This window comes from Coloeus monedula (assembly GCF_965178545.1).
Source record: "Coloeus monedula genome assembly, chromosome: 10".
In the NCBI taxonomy this organism is placed as follows: Eukaryota; Metazoa; Chordata; class Aves; order Passeriformes; family Corvidae; genus Coloeus; species Coloeus monedula.
Window position 1 is genome coordinate 8710059 of NC_138790.1, and position 19866 is coordinate 8729924.

The 19866-nt window shown below is 37.9% G+C and overlaps 1 protein-coding gene across 4 annotated transcripts in view; it reads left to right on the plus strand.

Moving 5' to 3' along the window:
- ACSL3 (acyl-CoA synthetase long chain family member 3) overlaps window positions 1–19866 on the plus strand; it is a 48813-nt gene that overhangs the window by 19797 nt on the left and 9150 nt on the right. For 3 of the 4 annotated variants that reach the window (XM_082287772.1, XM_082287770.1, XM_082287771.1), the window contains 11 exons: window positions 87–508; window positions 6997–7174; window positions 12380–12489; window positions 13719–13857; window positions 15694–15844; window positions 16448–16571; window positions 16729–16800; window positions 17301–17440; window positions 18159–18331; window positions 18928–19002; window positions 19652–19843. In XM_082287772.1, the coding sequence (XP_082143898.1) occupies window positions 158–508; window positions 6997–7174; window positions 12380–12489; window positions 13719–13857; window positions 15694–15844; window positions 16448–16571; window positions 16729–16800; window positions 17301–17440; window positions 18159–18331; window positions 18928–19002; window positions 19652–19843 (1705 nt within the window). In that variant the 5' untranslated portion in view covers window positions 87–157. The remainder of the gene's footprint in view (window positions 1–86; window positions 509–6996; window positions 7175–12379; window positions 12490–13718; window positions 13858–15693; window positions 15845–16447; window positions 16572–16728; window positions 16801–17300; window positions 17441–18158; window positions 18332–18927; window positions 19003–19651; window positions 19844–19866) is intronic. The other variant, XM_082287773.1, reaches the window with a different exon arrangement.

Below are 19866 nucleotides of genomic sequence, written 5' to 3' on the forward strand. Positions count from 1 at the left end.
GGGATATGGATTGTAATATTATGTTTGAAAATACCTCCCTGCCAACAATGATAGTTTACGACTAACTTCTTCTTTTCTCTTTTCAGATCTTTTTGGATCCCTGTCTAGCTGATCCATGTTTCCAAATTCTCTCTTGTAACATTCTCAAGCAGCCAAAATGAAGTTGAAGCATAACATCAACCCTATTCTTCTACAGTTTATAAACTTTATCGTCCTGGTGTATTCCCTTATAACGTACATTCCATGGTACATACTTTCAGGATCAAAGCAGGCTATAGCAAAAGCCAAGCAGGTTAAAGCCAGACCTGTGAATAACAAGCCTGGGGGTGCATACAGATCTGTTAACAGTCTGCATTGCTTAGCTTCAGTTTTATATCCTGGTTGTGATACACTCGACAAAGTTTTTAAATATGCTAAAACTAAATATAAGGACAAAAAACTCTTGGGAACACGGGAAATCCTAAAAGAGGAAGATGAAATCCAGCCATCAGGAAAAGTTTTTAAAAAGGTAAGTCTTTTGGCAGTCTGCCTACAAGAATTTTTTTTCAAAATATGTTTACTTTCTTAGGCAGCACTTCTAGTCCAGTAAAGCAAAGCTGGGGAAAAAATTAATTTCTCTACTTAGATTCAGTAGCTGTGAAAAGAGTTAAATGATCTAATTCCCAGTCTTTAAATACTCTGTATTTAAACCAAATCTAAACCTTTTTGCATTCTTGAATAGATATCCTATTTATGGTGTCAGTCAAAGAAAAAACACAAGTTTGTTTTAGGTATTTGTTTTTAATATTCAGCTGGTGATGTAAGTGGCTTTAAAGGTTTCTTTTTAAAGTGAATTAATAAAGTCTCCCTTTGTGTTATTCTGAACTATAATCAGATAAATATACAAAAATTACTAGATGCCAGTACTCAGATGTGCCTGTCCAGCAGACTTAGTTGTGATTTAAGGATTTGCTGTTCTGTCCTGAGAATTCAGGACTTAAATGAATTTTTTGTTTGGAAAAGGATTGCACAGATTTCATTGGAAGAGTCTTTTTTTCTTTGAGTCTCCTTTAAGGTGAACTACTCTGCTAATCTCTAATCCTGCTGTGTGTGGGAGATGTGATTCTAGTATCTGACAACAGCTCGGTTGTTTGAAGAGACTGGCTTTTTATAGTGTGTGATGTTCAAGCCGGTATTGTCATTTGCTGCTTTGTATTTGTTCAGACACATTGAAAAATGCACTTTTGCCTGAAGAAGCAAGGCAGAATAGTGTAACAAAATATGCACATTTGTGCATCTCTGTGTGTTAAAGGTCTGCATTTTTGTATTAGAAGTTGTTAAATCCACAATAGATAATTTTTAGTTAAGATTAGTTTCCTTGCAGATGAAAAAAATTTCTCTTCATTCTGCTAGTTTTAATTCCGATAGAGGGGTATGTTTAAAATAGAATTTGATTAATATCACAATATATGGCAAAGTTTAGTTCTGTTAAAATCTTTATACAAGCTTTACTTGTTAGTGAAACTTCCTCTTAGCTGTGGAGTTAGTTTTTCAGTACGAAGGAAATGCTGGGATGAATGGTTACATGTAACCTTTCTGGATGCACATTTTACTGCCTCATTACGCTATAAAGAAAAAGAAAGTTCATGTTGTACAAAGAAAGGCTTTTGAGCACAAATCAGAATTTTGGCTGCCTGTGGTATGTGCCCTGTTTTTTAATCATAATTGCTAATGTAAGACTTAAGAACTTAGGAGTTTTAGCCTTTTCCGTTATGCAAGCAAAGCAGTTGTGAATATTGGAAATCTGAAGAATGTTTGTGTTGATCCACTTAAATTATTTGTTTCTGAGTATTTAGACTTAGAAATTTCCCAAGTTAGGTAATTTTGTCTAAGCTTGACACAAGGGTTCATTATGGCTGGTTGCTATACTTGCCCTCGTGTTACTTTGTTCCAAGTTGTGGCATTATCACACAGGTCCACTTTTAATTTTTTTTTTCCATTAGGGAATACAGTGTTTCTTAACACCTCATAGCATGTTTTAGCAAGTGAGGAAAATCAGAACAGTTCACAAGATACCTTGTTTATTCTAAATGTCAAGGTTCTCTTCCTTTGATTTCTGTCTTTCATTCCAGACACTTTTTTATTGCCTGGTTCTCTTTAGCAAAGCCAGCTTGCTGAGGTTTGGTGCAGTTCTTCAAAAAGGTGCACAAGTTTAATTTTTAGGCATAATGCATGTAATTTCTATACCTTACAGGAGCTGCAATATATTTATATATTATATGTATCTCTCAAAACAAAGTAAAATATTCAGCTTTTGATTATTGGGAAAACTAAGTGTGCTCGCACTTGTAGCTAAAATTATTTAAGGCTTATCAACATCTTTAAGATCAGGTACTGCATTAATTTATTCTGAGAACAATGATATCCCAGATAATCTGTAATTTCTTGAATTTTTATGATAGTGTATTGTTCCAAAATTTTTAGTTTTTTCTGTGCAATGCCAAAGTAGCAGAAATTCATGGATGTGAATAAAATACAAATACTTGCTTATGCACTGGTTGCATTTCATAGTAATTCATATATGGTTAGTTCTTCTATTTCCTTCTCTAGTGTACTTCTCCAGTTTCCTTCTCCAATATCATGCACACCTATTATTAATTTCATAAAACATGTATTTAAGTCAGGATAAAATAATGTTGAAAGTACCTTGGAGATTGAGATGTAATTAATTGGAAAAATGACTTAATTTAAGCACAGCTGAAATTTTATGATGCCCAAATGATGAGCTTCATTCTGCTGGCTGATTATTTTATGTCATCTTAGTTATAGGTTATATCATCAGGTGCTTGCTTTGATCCACGTTGGTATGTGGATTTTGCTTTGCATGTGTGTTCTTTTGTTGGTTTATTTTTTGAGGGAGATGTTTGTTAGTTTTGGGGGTTGTCTTGCTCTGCTTTAAAAAGGGTTGGTAACCAAGAACTGAATTAATGGGAACATAATAAATAAGACACAGTGGGGAGAAGAAAACACGGCTTTGTTGGGGAAGGTGATGCGTCTAAAGCCTGAGAGACTTGGGTGCAACAGCAAGCACTTGGGCAAACACTTGGGAGTTCAGAACTTTACTCATTATTGCTGATACTGGAACTTAAAGTGAAGGAACACGAAGGTTCTTGCCATGCCAAGTCGTTGAGCAGTAAGAATCAAATATGATGTTGAAAACCATAGATCTCTATGTAAATTACATGTTAGGGTAGGGTTTTTTTGGATATATTCAGCTGCAGTCCATGTTTTCATGTGAAATAAGGCCAGATGTGGGAATTTCAAATAACCTCTTTTGTATTATTTTTAATATACTTTTACAAGAAAATATATTTAATTCATGTTCACTGGTTTCCAAATCATAGTCAAGGTTCTCTAAACCTTCTAAGGTACTTTCAGGAAGACCTTCAAAGGTAACTGAGGTCAGGTAGTTTAATGACTCTACATGAACCTGCAGCTTTATGGAGAACATTTTTACACTAAAAATTTTAATATCTCCATAAAATCCGGGTAAAAGAAACGTTAACTGTGTGTTTAGTCTCTATGCTTTTCTGGATTTCCGAATATTGGTGCAGTCTAGATACTTACTAGTGTTTTGTGCTGCGTGACCCATGTGACTCAGCCTGCAGTTTAAATGTGGAGCACGAGAGGGCAGCGTGTTCCTGTGGAATGCTGTTTCCAGGTCAAACCCCAGAGCCGCAGTCCCTGCTGGGTGCTGTTTGTGGGGCTCTTTAATCAATGCTCAAATTCGACTTCTTGGGCCCTTTTGCCAACTCTGGACAGTTACTTTCTTTCCATGTGTAATTCATTATTAAGCAGAAGTAACCTCTGAAAGTTCTGAAGTTAAATGTGTGTGAATGTTTAAAGGATTATGGCACCTAATGCCAGTCTTATCAGCTGTTTGCAGCAGAAGCAGAATCACAGAATTGTCAGGGTTGGAAGGGACTTCTGGAGATAATCCAGTCTAACCCCCTGCCCAGGTACAGTCACCAGGCAGGTGACACAGGAATGTGTCCAGGTGGGTTTGGAATGTCTCCAGAGGGGGGGAACAGGGCAGCTGTTCCAGTGCTTTGCCATCCTCAGTGCAAAGAAGTTCTTCTTCATGTTGAAGTGGAACTTCTTAGGTTTTAGTTTATGGCCATTGCCATGAACTGGGAACCCTTGAAAAGAGTCTGGCACCATCCTCTTGGCGCTCCTTTGAGGTATTTGTATGCATTAATGAGATCTCCTCCGTCTTCTCTTCTCCAGACTGAACAGCCCCAGCTCCTACAATCTCCCCTTGCCAGAGAGATGCTCCAGACCCCTCATCATCTTTGTGGCATCCACTGGACTCTGTCCTGTAGCTCCTTGTCTTTCTTGCACTGTACATTGGAAAATGTTAGCAAAAACTACTGAGGGAAAGGCCAAGAAGGGAGATGTATTTGGAGACATAAACCATAACCTGCTCTGTGTCCTGCAAAGGAGTCTTGTAGAGAAATGCAGGAGAAAGGGACATAGAGGCAGTATAATAATAGGTATATATGAATATCTCTTATTCACTAATGTGTACATAATATAAATAATACGTTGTAGGGAGGGAATAGAGAAGAAACACTGGGCATGGGGAGAAAACACTGGAATTTAAGTATCTAGAAGGCAGGAGGAAAGTAAAACTCAAAATTACTGCATTGAAAAAGGTCTTACTTGTTCTCATGTCAGTGTTCTTCACAAATGTATTTTTATATAATAGCTGTAGCTAATAGTGCTATACATCCTTAAAAAGGATTTTTCCTTTTTAAGAAAAGAAAGCACCAGTGAGGTCTTTCATTACGTATCAAACTTGCTTAAGCAATGAGGATTAATTATTTAGAGAATAAAAAAAGGGGAAAAAAGCAGAATCACAAGTGTTATTTGGAGAGATTAGTTTTGGGCCATTTAATGATTTATTTTCCCCAATTCCGTGAGTTACAGAGTGAGTGGTGGAAATTACTAAAAGCCATTATGGATTGGCAAACATATGAGAAACAGTAAGAAGAATCTGCTTGTATTTCTTGGCCTAATTATTTGTGAGCAGTTTTCCTGAGGCCACGCTGTAGGCAGAGTATAATGGAGAAAAGGGTGTTGCTCAATTCACTGCTATAAATTGTTTTCAGCTGATGAGCTTGTCAAGAACTTCCATGTCTGCCAAAAATACTGCCTTTGGGGAAAAAAGTGTCCCAAATAGGAATTTAAATTCCAAATTACCGAAATTTGGATAGATAGGAAGAGGTGCAATATTTTCTTTGGAAGCAGTAAGAGTTTTCCACACCAGAAATATCTTGATGTGTTGAAACAATCAGGGACTCCCAGGTACCCCCTCTTCTTCAGGGGGCTGTGGCAGTGAGCAGCAGCCATGGGTGAGCCCCTGCCCCACATGCTGCCGTTTCAACCTGATGTTTCTGCTTCAGAAAGGTTTTGGGGTTTGAAACAGCCTGTTTGCCACTGAAACAGAGCTTGTGTAAATAAGCCAGGAAAACCTGAGCAGATATTTGAGTGAGAAATATGTATTTTCTGTTGGAATTGCTATATATTGCTGTTTTTGGCAAATGCTGTTTTTTTGGGCTTGTTAAATGATATTTTCCCATGAAAACATTTGTGAAATTTCCAAGCAGCTGCACATGTACCTGTTTGTCCTGCTAAACTAGTAAGTTAATGAGCAATATGCAGTGAAGCTGTAATAGGTACAACTCATTACCTAATTGTAACTTGAGCAGTTTGGAAGAGTGTCTTTACAAAGGAAGTCTACTAGATTTTATTTTTCTATTAGAGTTTGAGAGAGATTTTAAAATACATTTCATTAAGGAGTGTGTGGAAATACAGACTCATTAGAAATGTAGTTACGTGTCAAAAAGTTGTTAGATTTGACAACCCAAAGTTTGAAATTTAGTTCAAGTTGATGAATGAAATGTGGAAAAAAGAATGCAGGAGGATGCAAAAGTTTGCTTTTCTACCTTTTTTTAGTGTTCGCTTGCATTTATTATTAATGCTGTGTAAAGAACATGTCTGAAATACTTGATTAAAATATTATGTTTTTCAAAATTGTCAGTGTGCTTATAGAAATAGATGGATAGGATATAATACTTTAGAGTATAGATTTTCAGTATAAAACATCTTCATACTGTATCTACATATGAAGACTTCTAGGTTGGTCTCAAAGAAACATCCTGTCACTCAGTAAGGAAATAGTTCTGCGAGGTGCAAGTTCACACATATAAATCTAGGTAGTGACCTGTAAATTAATTTCCAGTTTTGTTGTGCACCAGCTTTCCCATATGGAAAAGTGAGATTGCATAATATTTTCTACATGACTTCTCAGAACTGAGGTTTGCCTGTAATTTCCTATCCTGTCTTCTGTCCGGCTTTTGTTTAACAGTAAAAAAAGGGCAAAAATATTACTACTTATCCCCTTGACATTTGTTTCAGAACAAAGGGAAAGGGATTTCACAATTTTTGACTGAGGGCCCATGGATATACTGCTTTATGGATTCCAGTTTCCCTTTTTTAACTTTTTTTTTAAATGAACATCCGAGTGTCATATTTGTGTAGGAGAATTGTAGCCCAAATATCCAAGAAAGCAAATACAGAGAATGTACTGTGCTAACTAGTGCTTTTCATCCTTTACATAAACCCAACCTCTTTAAAAAGTAGAGGTATATAGGCCAGATAGCCGCACACAGCTTTTCAGAGGGCTTCTGAAGCTACAAAGCATGGTGGGAATCATGTGCTTCCCTCATGTGAAAATGGAATAACATGCATGGAGATATTGCAGTATTTGTGTTGGGACTTCCACAGGCCCTGTAGCTTTTGGCAAGAACAAGTATCATCTTTATCTTCAGTAAACTGCTGTTAAAATTCAAGCACGTTACTCAAACATCTGTGGATTCTTCATTTAGGTGAAGATTTAGTAGGACATGTGTTAAGGATTTTCATTTTCTAAATTGATTTTATTATTCTTATTAGGTCATCCTTGGCAAGTACACCTGGCTTTCTTATGAAGATGTATACATTAAAGCTGTTAATTTTGGAAATGGCTTAGCAGTCTTGGGTCAGCAGCCAAAGACTAACATTGCCATCTTCTGTGAGACCAGAGCCGAGTGGATGATTGCAGCCCAGGCCTGCTTTATGTGCAACTACCAGCGTGAGTACCTGTCTTGCCTGAAGTTTTTATGTCTTTTGATCTTACAGTTTGAAAATAAAACTCTCTCTTACTTCATTTCATGTACTCAGAAAACTTCATCTAGATTTTATATAGAAAATTGAAATCTTCAATTTAAAAAATACTGCATAAGGTAAAAATTGTGCACTTTGTAGCCTTTTGCTTTAGTGAATAGAGAAACCTCTATTGTTGGCAGATGGAGAATGGTTTTGGTAAGTATAGTTTGCTCAATGAATTCATGAGAGTTTTCTTTTCATCTCAAATCAGTACAGATTCCCAAGTTTCTAAAAACAAACAAAAATCACATGAATTCATTGACTCAGTTTCAGGAGTCGACACGAAACCTTCATCTGTGCCTGCAAGTTTTGTTTCATCTGGATATTTTGTCAGTTCTTCAGTTTTGATTTTGGTTAGGCCTATTTTTCTTGCTCAGGAATGTACTAAGTGCTGATCTCAATATGCTATAGCTGTTTAAATGTCTGTTTCATCATCACTCCTTAATATGTCCTTCACCTAGCTAAGCCCAGCCTGGCTGGGTTCTGTGATGCTCTCAGGGGGACACATCTCCTTGTCCCTCAGGGCATGCCAGAAAGTGCCATGCCAGAAAGAGGCTTTGGCCTCTTCACTCCTGTGCCACATCTACTCTCTTTCAATACAAGATGGGCCATAAAAGCCAAATGTGCAGAAATTCCTGATTTCCTACCTGCATGCACTAAAGATGTCTATCAATTAGACTTTTTTCAGATTTTGGAAGCAAATCTAATAAGATTTGTATTTAAATTATCCCTCTTTGCTCTGACCATGAGTCTGTTTCAGTTTGAGAAGCAATACGTTGATGACTGTTTAACAGTTTTCATTTACAGAAGTCTTTACTCACATCTCTGGTTATTTTGCACGTATGTTTTGCTCTATTGGTCCCTCAGTGTTAAGGATGGAGTCCGTGTTAAGGACAAGGTCTACTGCCCTGGCCCTTAACATTTCAAAGTCAGCCTGCTTGCCTTGTGTGACAGCTGGCTCTGTGGACATGGAGAGGGTGGATGTTGTGTACTGGGGCTGTAGCATTGCTTTTGGCATGATCTCCTGTAGTATCTGTACAGCCAAACTGTTCAGGTAAAGATGGGTAAGATGGACCATTGGCTGCAAGGGTTGTAATCTGCAGGACAGAGTTATTTGCCGGCTTTCAGTGGTTGGTATTGACTCCAATACTTCTTTTTTCACTCCAATATTTCTTTATTGAAGGCCTGAATGATGGGACAGAGTGCAAACACAGGAGGTCCCAGCTGGTGGCATATTGAGGGCAGGAGCCAGTACACTCAAGGGCAGGGCTGATGGGCAGAGGAGCCTGTCAGCTGGAAGAGTGGGTTGTCTGGAACCTGGAATTCAGTAAAGGCACTTGAAAATTTCCTCTGTGTATGCTGGAATGCACCTCATGCACCAGTATAGGCTGAGGGACAGCTGGAGAAAGCAGCTTTGCAGGGAAGGACCTGAGGGTTCTGGCGGGCCGTGAGTTACCCAGCATTTTGCAGCACTTTCTTGTGGTGGAGGCCAGCAGCGTCCTGGATGGTGGTAGCATGAGCGTAGTAGGTAGGTCCAGGGAAATGATCCTTCTCCTCCTTTTGGACACTGGTAGAACCACATCTGGACTACCCTGTCTGCAGAGAGGGGCTTCCTATTAGGAAAAAAGATGTTGACATCCTGGAGCAAGTCCAGTGGAGGGCTGCCAAAGATGCTGGAGGGGTTGGAGAACGTGATATCTGAGGAGAAGCTGACAGAGTGGGGCCTGTTCAGTGTTAAGATGAGTGAGTTCAGATCTTGTTGCTGTCTAAAACTACCCAGTGGGAGCATGCAGAGGAGATGGAGCCAGGCTCTGCTCATGAAGGTGTGCTTTGATATGACTGGAGGCCACAGTCACAAGTTCAGTGGCAGAAAAATTTGATTACGTATTAGGGCAAATGTCTTCATTGCGAGGGTGGTTCCGTATCAGAACAGGAACAAAGAATGGTTGTGAAATCTTCATCTGTGGAGATCCATAAAATCCAAACTGGCCATGGCTCTGAGCCCTCTGCTGGAGTGGATGGTGTGTGCAGGTGATCTTTGCAGGTGCCTTCCAGCCTAAATTGGTGATGTTTTTAGTTGGTTCTTCAGTGAGTAAATGCTGCTGGCCTGCCTACCAGAGCAGAGAACTGCACAGACTATTCTCAGATAAGATGCCTGTGTTGCTTTTAAACTACATGTCTTGGTGCCAGTTCCCTTTTATCACTTTTGGGATCTGTCAGACTCCTAGTGACTATCCTGGAATGAAATGCAAAGGCTTGTATCATTTTTTTTTCCTTTGGAACTGAAGCACATTTACAAATCCTAGAGAAATTTGTAATTTGAAGGGGGAAGAATCTGAGCTAGATGCTGGATGTTGTGAGCAGAATGGTATGCATGTATTTTTGGGTTTGTTGGATTAGTGCTTTAAATCCCCTTACTGCGGTGTGCCTCGGCACACACTCTGACGTGGTGTTCAGCATCTAAGCTGTGTCATCTTCTGTGAACTTGGCTGACTTGTGCTGGCAGATGAAGAGAGAGCCATGCAGTGTTCACAGGCAGTTTGCAGAACAAATTGGAAGATTCAGGTGATGTTGAAGTAGTAGAGTGGGAAGACATTGCTAAATAGCTTACGTTAGCATTTCTCAGTGTGCAGGTTTGATACCAGCTAACTGCTGTGGGGGGTGTTGGAACATTCTTTCCAAATGTGAAATGTATTCAGTCTGATGGTGTGGGCCCAGAACTGATGTCAACAGAGCAGGTTCATCTGCTTCATGCACAGTGTTGGAGAGAGAGAATGCCTTTTGCACTACAGAATTAAAATGAGGAAAGTGGTGTTTGTTATGGATTGCTTGCAAAACAAGTGATTTTATAGCTAGAAATACTTGCTTGATTTTAAATGTAACATTTCTTGAAGTTCTCTAAGTCTTGTATTTGCAGGAGGTGGAGTGGGATTGCTAGTTCAAAAACAGAAGTAGTAGTACTAACATGAAAACAGATTTTCTTCCTAAGTACCTTTTCGTGTGTGTGAACAGCTCTTCACCAGGGTAGGCAGATAAAACACAAGAGTGTATAACCAAATGGTGATATAGGAGAGGTTAGGTTTCATTTTTCAATCATTCTAGAGCAGAAGTGGTTTTGTCAGAAATAGATTTGTCTGAGGCCTTTAAAGGTTCATTTTGCTTTTTATTTTTGACGTACAATGGATGCTGAAATACTGAGTTTAACATTCCAGTTACCTTGAAATAAATTGTAAAAGTTCTATTTGTTTCTTTAGGGCAAGGTTTTGTCTTTTTATATGAGCTGGCAAATTCAGTGGTGTTGGGGTTTTTCTTTATGTCAAGACTTTGGTCAGATAACAAAGACTCACTTGTACTATTTCATTCATAAAGGTGAATACAAAATAACTCCTTCTCAGTGTGTTTTCAAGAGAGTGAGGAGATAAAAAAATTATCAACACTTTCAGATTTGCCTGAAAATGTTTCAGGTGCCAGTGTGGAGAAGTGAGAATTTCAGAGATGAGAGTCATTGCTCAGTTTTGTTCTCTCCATGACATCAGTGCACCATCATATAAATGGTCTGTCTCTCTTTCTCTTTGGCTCTGTCATATAGCTCTGAGTGTCTTAATGTACTTATTTGTAGATGAGTAATTCACTACCTCCATGGTTATACCCGAGATGATGTTTTGCCTTCTGGGCGGTGTTGTGGGCTTGGTTCTGCTTGTTGGCTCGGGGCAGCTGAATTTCTGCTACATGTTTATATAACAGGGGTCACTGCAGTAAGTAGAGAGAGCTCGTGGGAACAAATAGAGGCACTCTTCTGGACTTTGCTCCCACCAAATTAAAGAAAACACAGTGCATGTGCATTTGCCCTGCAACAGTTCTGAACTATGATGGACTGTTTTAACAAGAAAAAAATAAGTAGAGGTCAACTATTTACTTTTCTGTGTAAGAAAACTGCTTTTGAGTTCTTCTGTAGTATGCTGCATTGGGTTAGTAACTCCTTGGATTTAAAATGTTAGGAAAAAAAAAATCTTAGAATACAACAGAACTTTATTTAATTTTAAGTTTTAATCTTTGCTGCAGTGAGTACAGTTCTAATGTGCAATGGGGTGTCTTATTTTCATAATTATGCTCTTCAAGTATTCAGGTAAATACAGACTAAAAAGCAGAAGATATTCAGGTACCTGATGTGACAAAACTCCCAGCAAGGATATTTTAGTAATTGATTGTCTTGATTGACCTTGGAGCTTTTTTGAGATGTCGCAGCTTAGTGTTCAGCTTGGAAAATAAGAAAATTTTTTTCTTTTAGAGCAATACTTCTCTTCATTTTTTAGCTGCCTTTTTCTTCTCTAGTCTCTTCTGATCTCTTCTCATTCAGTTCCATTGAAAATGGCAGGAAATTAGATATTATTTTAAAGGTGTTATGAAATCATTGTTTAATATGCTTGCTAATGAGCTGACCTTAAAAACAGGAAACAATTTTTCTTATAGTCAATTTTCTAAATATTTTCTTCCTTGCTATTCTGTATGATTCTCATGATGTCAGTTCAGGGTTTAATGATTGTGGTGATTAAACCTTTATTACATTGTTTAAATAGATGGCAGAACAGGATAGTCATAGATTTGTTCCTGAGTGTGAGAATTCCTCTGCTGATGACACATACTGCCATGCTGTAATAATTTGTTATTAGCAGTCAGTTGTAGGAGGTTGGTAACAGAGTATGTGAATTCTGGAAAGAGAAGTCACAAGAATGAAAGCTGGTTTTTTCCTTGTGTGCAAGAGAAATGTTGCACGGTGATTAAACTGAGAAGGTTTGCCTACTTTTCAGATGGTAAAAGCAGTGAAGGCAGGAGAATTGCATAAGGTGATGTGGTTTTGGTACATCTAATTAGACCTTGGAAAAGAGTAAGAGTAAACAGTCACATAGGGAATGGTTGTTCATTATTCCTTCTGTGAGTAACTGAAAATTGTGTTGTATTGAAATCCATGCAAAGAGGTTTTTTAGGTATAAAACTGTCCCACCTTTCTGAGTTGACAGATATTATTACTGTGTTGCCTAAGTTGGAATAGATTAAATCTCAGTTCTTTTTTGTAAATTGTACTTGCAAATGTAACCCAGAGATTGACCATTTCCTCTGTTTTGTGTTTCAGTTGTTACTCTGTATGCCACTCTGGGAGGCCCAGCAATAGTTCATGGGCTGAATGAAACAGAGGTGACCACCATCATTACTAGTAAAGAATTGATGCAAACAAAATTGAAGGTCAGAAAACTGTTCTATCTCTTCCCAGTGTGTGTGTGTGTGTTTATCACTGTGAAATGGCCTGGTTCCATTGTACAGAACAATGATTTATTGCCTTTCCATAAGGCAGACACTTTTGGAATAAGATTTATGTATCTCTCTTCATGTACAGAAAAGTGGTATTTTGCTTTCAGTGGGTTTGAGGCTCCTCAGTGACTGGAGAACAAGTAATTTGCAGTATTGCAGAGCTGGAGTGCTGCCTGGAAAAGCACCTTTACAATAAACTGCTGTGGCTTCTGGGTGGATTTAGTGCCTATAAATGTAACAATGGGAAGAACAGAAAAACATATAAACTGTGTATGAAGAGCTAACTGTGATCATGCTCCTGGCTTATTATCAGATGTTTTCCCAGCAGTGAATGGCTTTTTAATATAAAGATGGGTGTTTGAGGAGTTAGAGCTGTTTTTCCATGCGGGGGGGGAAAAAAAAGCTCACTAAACATTAGAGCAGTCAAAGAACTTTTTTGACTTACTGAGCCTGATGGAATACCCAAGTGGAACAACTAATCTGCATGAGTTTCATCATTGTGTGTTTTGGGGAAACTGGACCTTTCAGATAAGGCAATTGTTTTAATGAAAAACTGTGCTGCTGTGGAATTTTGAATAAGAATTTCCCAAACTTTAAAAAGAAGTTACTAGAATGACAGTATATATGCCATGCACATTTATTTCAGCTTGCAGTAAGAGAATGTGTTTGCTCTGCTAGAGGTGATCATCTCTTCTTCCACAAGAACACTGATAAATGTCTTAGAACTCATGCTTTGCTTGAAATGCTTAACTAATAATTTTCCATTTTTTTGCTAACTGTTTCTTATTTTAAATAGCATAATAACCAATGAGCAACCTAAGAATTATTGTGAGCCCAGTGTCAACAGTTTCTCTCAGTGTTCTATGGGAGGGAAAAGTCAATTATGTTTACAAATCATTGCAGTGTTATTTGTGGGGTTTTCATGAAATAAGGTACAAATCAGTAAATGGTTGGAGAGGTTTTTGGACTTAAAATTGGAAAGCTTCAAGCTTTGCAGCTATTTGAGCTCGGAAGGTTTATCCTTTAAAATTCTCAGATGTTTTATATTAGTGCTTTTTAAAAAGTATACAGCAGATAGCATGGAGGGTTTTGTTCTTGGATTTTTTTTTCTTCTTGGCGTAAAACTAATTTTTAATTTCTGAACTCATTTTTCATTTCCACAGGAAATTGTTTCTCAAGTTCCACTGCTGCAGCACATAATTACAGTGGATGGCAAACCCACAACGTGGTCAGAGTTCCCCAAGGGTGTCATTGTTCACACCATGGCATCTGTGCAAGCCATGGGGGCCAAGGCAGACACTGGTAGGTTCTTCCTGTTTGGACCATCTCATTTGGTGCCCTAATTTGACCCTGTTGAATAAACTTGGAGAAACTGCAGATTTCAAAATTACGCAGATTTAACTCTTTATCTCCTTTTCCTTTAAATAAAATTTGTGTAATTTTTTTGTTTTGGTTGTGGGTGGTTGGATTTTGGGGTGTAAGTTTGTTTTGTTTTGTTTTTCAACAGAGTAAAAACTACTCCACAATCAAGTGTCACAGGTTGAAGGATAGCTTTTAGGATAAGCAATTAAAAGAGGATAGAAACTTAGAAAGCATTCTTGCGATCAGACATATTAAAACCAGGTTATTCAGGGCACAGAAGGAAAATCATTGTGTATTTTATAACAAAAGGAATAAGTAATTTGTTACCATTAATTTTTGTAAAATTCACAGATAGCAAAATGTAAAATAGCCATTTGAATCTGATAGAACTTGGTCACTTACTGACCAGGTTCTGATTTCTGAAAGCATCAATCTACTATGTAAATTCATTGACATCTGTTTCTAATTTATGTAATATTTTTAGAACTAAAATTCGGTATTTTAGAAGTTATTTTAATTATAATCATAAGAAATTCTTACTCTTGGCTCTGAAGAGCTGACAATCCTAGTATCTTAAGATTTCATTATATTCGGTAGTTGCTTTCTTCTATTTTTATCCTTTGTGTTTTCAGAATCTCATGACTACTGAAGGCACAGGAATGTTGGATTGTGTTTTAGGAGTAAAGAGGGTGGTCAGTCCCTTTGTTCTTGATGTTCAGGGAAATGGCAGATTTGCTCCTAACATCATGACCTCTCAATTTCTTCAGAAGATGGTTTTCCCTGTTTGATATACCAGTCTTATGTACCATTAAAACTATTTAATACAATACCAGCAGAAAAAATTTTGCTGTAATTCATTAGCTCATTGAAATTTGTTAATCTATGTGCTATGTAAAAAGGTATTTAATCTTTCTTCAGTCTTTTAAATATCACATACTCTGCACTACAATAAAGGAACATTATCTTTGTCAAGTTAACCGTTCATAAACTGTGAAATGCTATCATGAATTGTTTATGGTCAAGCATGTCCAGTTAATATTAAGTAGATGAGCTATTGCTTATGTTTTTTTCTCTGTGTTGTTCATTGTGCAGGATAGGCAGGATTCAGTGAGTGGGAAATGATTAAATATTGCTTTCACACTTCTCATTTAGTGTGTGCACTGTGCCACATGCACTGTGTGTGATGCAGTTTCCTCTCGAATAAGCACAGCAGTTTTTGTATTTTCTTGCTCTCAGCACAAGTATTTAAAAAGCACTTTAATCTAATTAAAGCTGTTGAACTTCTTTTAAATATTTATAGAGACTGGACCTCAGGTTGGCACAGCAGTGCTTTGCTTCAGGTGTTGCAAATGAGGCAGTGTGTTGTTCCCTGCCAGGGAGCACGTGAGGAAGGAGCTTGGCACAGAGGGATGGACCCTGTGGCAGCCTGGAATCAGGGCAGTGAACCTTCCTGAGGCAGGGATGCTCAGTGGTGCTTTGGAGAAGCCAAAGCTCTGCCTGTTGTTCTCTCCACTGCAGGAGTAGGGGAAACACAATAGGAAAACTGTTGTTGTGGTGATCAGGACAATCAGTCAAAGTATTGCTCAGCTAACGCAAAGTTCCTACTCTTTGTGAAGGCACTTAAGTTTGACTACAATCTCTTTAAGCAAAAGCAGAATGTAATAGCAAGAGTCCTGTGGTGCTGTACTGCAGTGACTGCTGAAATGTCAGTGTGTCATCTCCCAGCCCGAGAGGCTCTCCACACATAACACATCCTATTTTTTTAACGACTTGTAGGAAACAAACAGCCATCCAGGCCTGTGCCCTCGGATATTGCAGTGATCATGTACACAAGTGGATCCACAGGAATTCCCAAAGGAGTTATGATCTCCCATTGCAACATAATTGCTGGGATAACTGGAATGGCTGAGAGGATCCCAAATCTGGGGTACGTACCTACCCTTAGTTACCAGCAAATAAAGAAGTCATGTAGTTGCATTTAATTTTAGTTTAATTACTGTGTAAAATATGAACTCTTTTATATTGCTGTGGCTGTGACACATCATACTATGCACTGATGTCTGAGCATCTTCCAGCACTGTGCTACACATGACTACTTCATGTACTCTTTGTTCTCTTCTCTTTGGTGTGTGGGCAAGACCAGGATACAAAAGCCTGGAAGGCCGCCTTGCACTAGAGTGGTTGAAAGCCTCCCTAAGCAGGTCTTCCCTTGGTTAATGTTTAAACTCAGTGGCTTCTTTCTATTTGGTCCAGTTTTTAATCTCATCCAGTGAGTTGCCTTTGCAACCATAACGCATGTTTAATTGTCTTGGGATGAGTAACCATCACCTTTTGTTCATGCCTTAAACCTACAGTACATAATATTCAATTCTTGAAACAAAACCTGTGTGACTTGAAATACATTCTCAAGCTCAAAGGCATTTTCTACTTTCTCTAGTTCTACAATAAACTTTGCATAAATTGTGCTTAATGATTCATCTGAGGACTCTAGTGATACAGCATAAACCTATATTTTACACATTCTTTGCAGGGAAAAAGACATTTATATTGGGTACCTGCCTCTTGCCCATGTTCTGGAGCTGAGTGCTGAGCTTGTATGTCTGTCTCACGGGTGCCGCATTGGTTACTCTTCCCCTCAGACCCTGGCTGACCAGGTATGTTGTGGATGTAAGTCTGCTATGTTAAAAAAAAAAAATTTAAAAAATTACTTACATCAGATCTTTGTAATATTTCTTTTAAAATACTACAAATACTGTTTCTCATGTTAAAGATCTTGAATGTGTCTGCTAGTAAACTTGTTCTTCACTTTAGTCCTCTAAAATAAAGAAAGGAAGCAAAGGGGATGTTACTACACTTAAGCCAACTCTAATGGCAGCTGTTCCGGTAAGTAACTGAAGGATGAATAATTTTTAAAGCTTTTTTAAAAATATGAGTTATAATTCCATTTTTAGCAACAAAATTAATACCATGACCACTTAAATAGAAAAGGTAGAATCTTTGATGTTAAGCTGCCTTAAAATAATAATTTTGGTGCTTATTTGTATGTTGGGGATAATCATGATATGAGCATCAAACTTTTTCAAAGTTAAGATAGCAATAGGGATTAGATTCCCATTTTACTTAGTCATTTACTGTTTGTTACAGTGGTGGAATAAAGAGAGTTGGCAGCAGGCAGCTGGGGGTTAATTGCTGCTCTTGCCCAGATTTTGCTTTCCTCCTTTCCATGAACATCTTGCTGTGTCTTAGCAATGGAATAGGAGGGGACCTGGGAGTGGGTTGTCACCTGAAACATACTTGAATTTCTAGATTGTGTTTTCTTTTTGCTGTACTGAATTCAGGATTTCTGTTTCTTTGAGTTAAAGTTCATCTTTTTACGTAACTAGGAAATCATGGATCGAATCTACAAAAACGTCATGAATAAAGTGAATGAAATGACCAGTTTCCAGCGGAATCTATTTATATTGGCCTACAACTACAAAATGGAGCAGATTTCCAAAGGTTACACTACCCCACTCTGTGATAGGTAATATTAACTTTATTTTTAATGGCACCAAAAAATCAAAGTCTTACCACAGGAGCAGTAGCTAGTTCTTTGTGCTTTTCTTCATTTTATTGTTGATACTTCGAACATGAACAAGTCTATACTTGAGCATAAATTGAAACAACAAAACAGGAGTTTGTGTGATGGATTTAAATATTTACTGATAAAATTTAAGTGAGTGTTATTTAACTTGGAACTTGTAAATTGAAAATTTACATTTATTGCATTTTCATCAGGAATTTAATAATAGATTTATACAATTTTTGGGTAAGATGAGAAGTCTATTCCTACAGAAAACTGTAGACCCTTCATTTTCACAGAAGGGAGCAATAGTATATCTATCTCAAATTGGAAAGAACCCACAAGGATCATTGAGTCTAACTCTGGGCTTCAGTGAGAGTAAAGGATAATGTAATTGCAAAATTTATACAACTTAAAGTATTTTTAGGAGAAAATCACACAACTGCCTCATTAAATATATGTTCTGAAACGTTTAACCCATCTTCAAACTGGAACATGACACAAGCTTAGAAATCTGTGCCGGTATTTCTGAAAACTTCAATGTGCTCCTTCAGGGTTTTCCTTGGATATCATAAAAGCATATTTGAAGACAGTGGAAACTTTCAGTTCAGATCCTAAACTCAGTGCTCTCTTGTTTTGTTTTGAAGCCCCAAAATGTACTTTTCCCTTTGCGTTTCAGCCTTATCTTCCGCAAGGTGCGGATGCTGCTGGGCGGGAAGATCCGCCTCCTGCTGTGCGGCGGCGCCCCGCTGTCGGCGGCCACGCAGCGCTTCATGAACATCTGCTTCTGCTGCCCTGTGGGGCAGGGCTACGGCCTCACCGAGTCGGCTGGGGCTGGCACCATCATGGAAGGTGGGTGGCACTGCGCTGGCACCCGCATTGAGCTCTGTGGGGCTCGGCTCTGACCCTTTGGTGGTGCCACCAAATGTTGTCAGGGAACCCTAGAACTGGATGTTCCCAAAAATGTATAAACCAGTGGGAGTGCTGGTCTGGATGCATTGTGCTAAAGCAGGTGACCTACATGTAAAATGGATGTTCTCATTTGTGATAGAGCAAACCATTCTAGCGTGAATGGGATCTTGGCATTGTTGCACTTAGCACTTCAAATGAATAAATTTTTTCATATTGTGGTGAGTATATTAAGTTGTTAGGAATTAAAATCTGCCTGCACCAGATATTAATTTCATGTAACAGAGCCTAATGGTTTCAGTTGCCTTTTAGTAACTGACAGTATCTGTAAATACAGCCATTTACTCTCTCAGCAGAATAAGAAGCTTATCTGCATTGTCTTGCTAAATCCATTGATTTTCTTGGAAGTTTGGTTCTCTGAATTAAAGTCCAAAAATACATAGCAGTTAATTTTCACTGACAGCAAAAGATTTTTTTTTTTAATCCTAATCAGTTTTGGTTAAATGTTTTTCTGAAAAATGCTCTTTTTTAAATTCTAGTTTGGGACTACACTACAGGAAGAGTGGGAGCACCTTTGGTCTGTTGTGAAATCAAGTTAATGAACTGGGAAGAAGGTGAGAATTCCTGCATATGATTAAATTGTAAGGTGTTTGTAAGAACTGTGTTTTTCTATTGGGCTTTGCTCAGTAGCAGTAATTAGAAGAGTATTTCTTGGCTATTTAGATTTTTAAATGCTACCTTCACTTATAAAAGTTTGCTCCTGGGGAGAAGAAAGGTAAAATAAATTCCTCAGTGGTTTCTAAACAGGAAAATATCCAGACAGAAGCTGTCAGTGCAAGTGGCACTTTGACTGGGTAGTATGCACAATACCTTCAGTTGCCATTAAGAAATTATTATAAAATAATCTTCATAGTATCATTAATAAAGTCATTAAAAAATTGTCATGTAGGATGGAAGCTTAATGAATACATTATAAAATACATGTAATAAATTTTGAAATGCATTTAGGCGATTTCCTCTCTCACTGTAGGCATTTATGTATTGTAGAGTAGAAATACGTAGTACTTAAGGGTGTTTTGGGCTAATGCAAGGCCTTATGGATTTTTTCTTTCCAAAAATGAGGCAATTTTTTTTTTTTAATTTTTATTTTTGTGTGAAACTGATAAAGCACATTACTTACTACTGCCAGAAGGATGGCACGAATTCTTCCTTTGGAATATGTTTTCATTCTCATTAACTTAATAAAAACCCCAATCTTTTTAGGTGGATATTACAACACTGATAAACCATATCCTAGAGGTGAGATCCTTATTGGAGGGCAGAATGTGACTGTGGGCTACTACAAAAATGAAGCACGAACCAGAAAAGATTTCACTGTTGATGAGAATGGGCAGAGGTGGCTCCATACTGGAGATATTGGAGAGTTTCATCATGATGGGTGTCTAAAAATTATTGGTGAGTTAATAAATTCAGGTAAA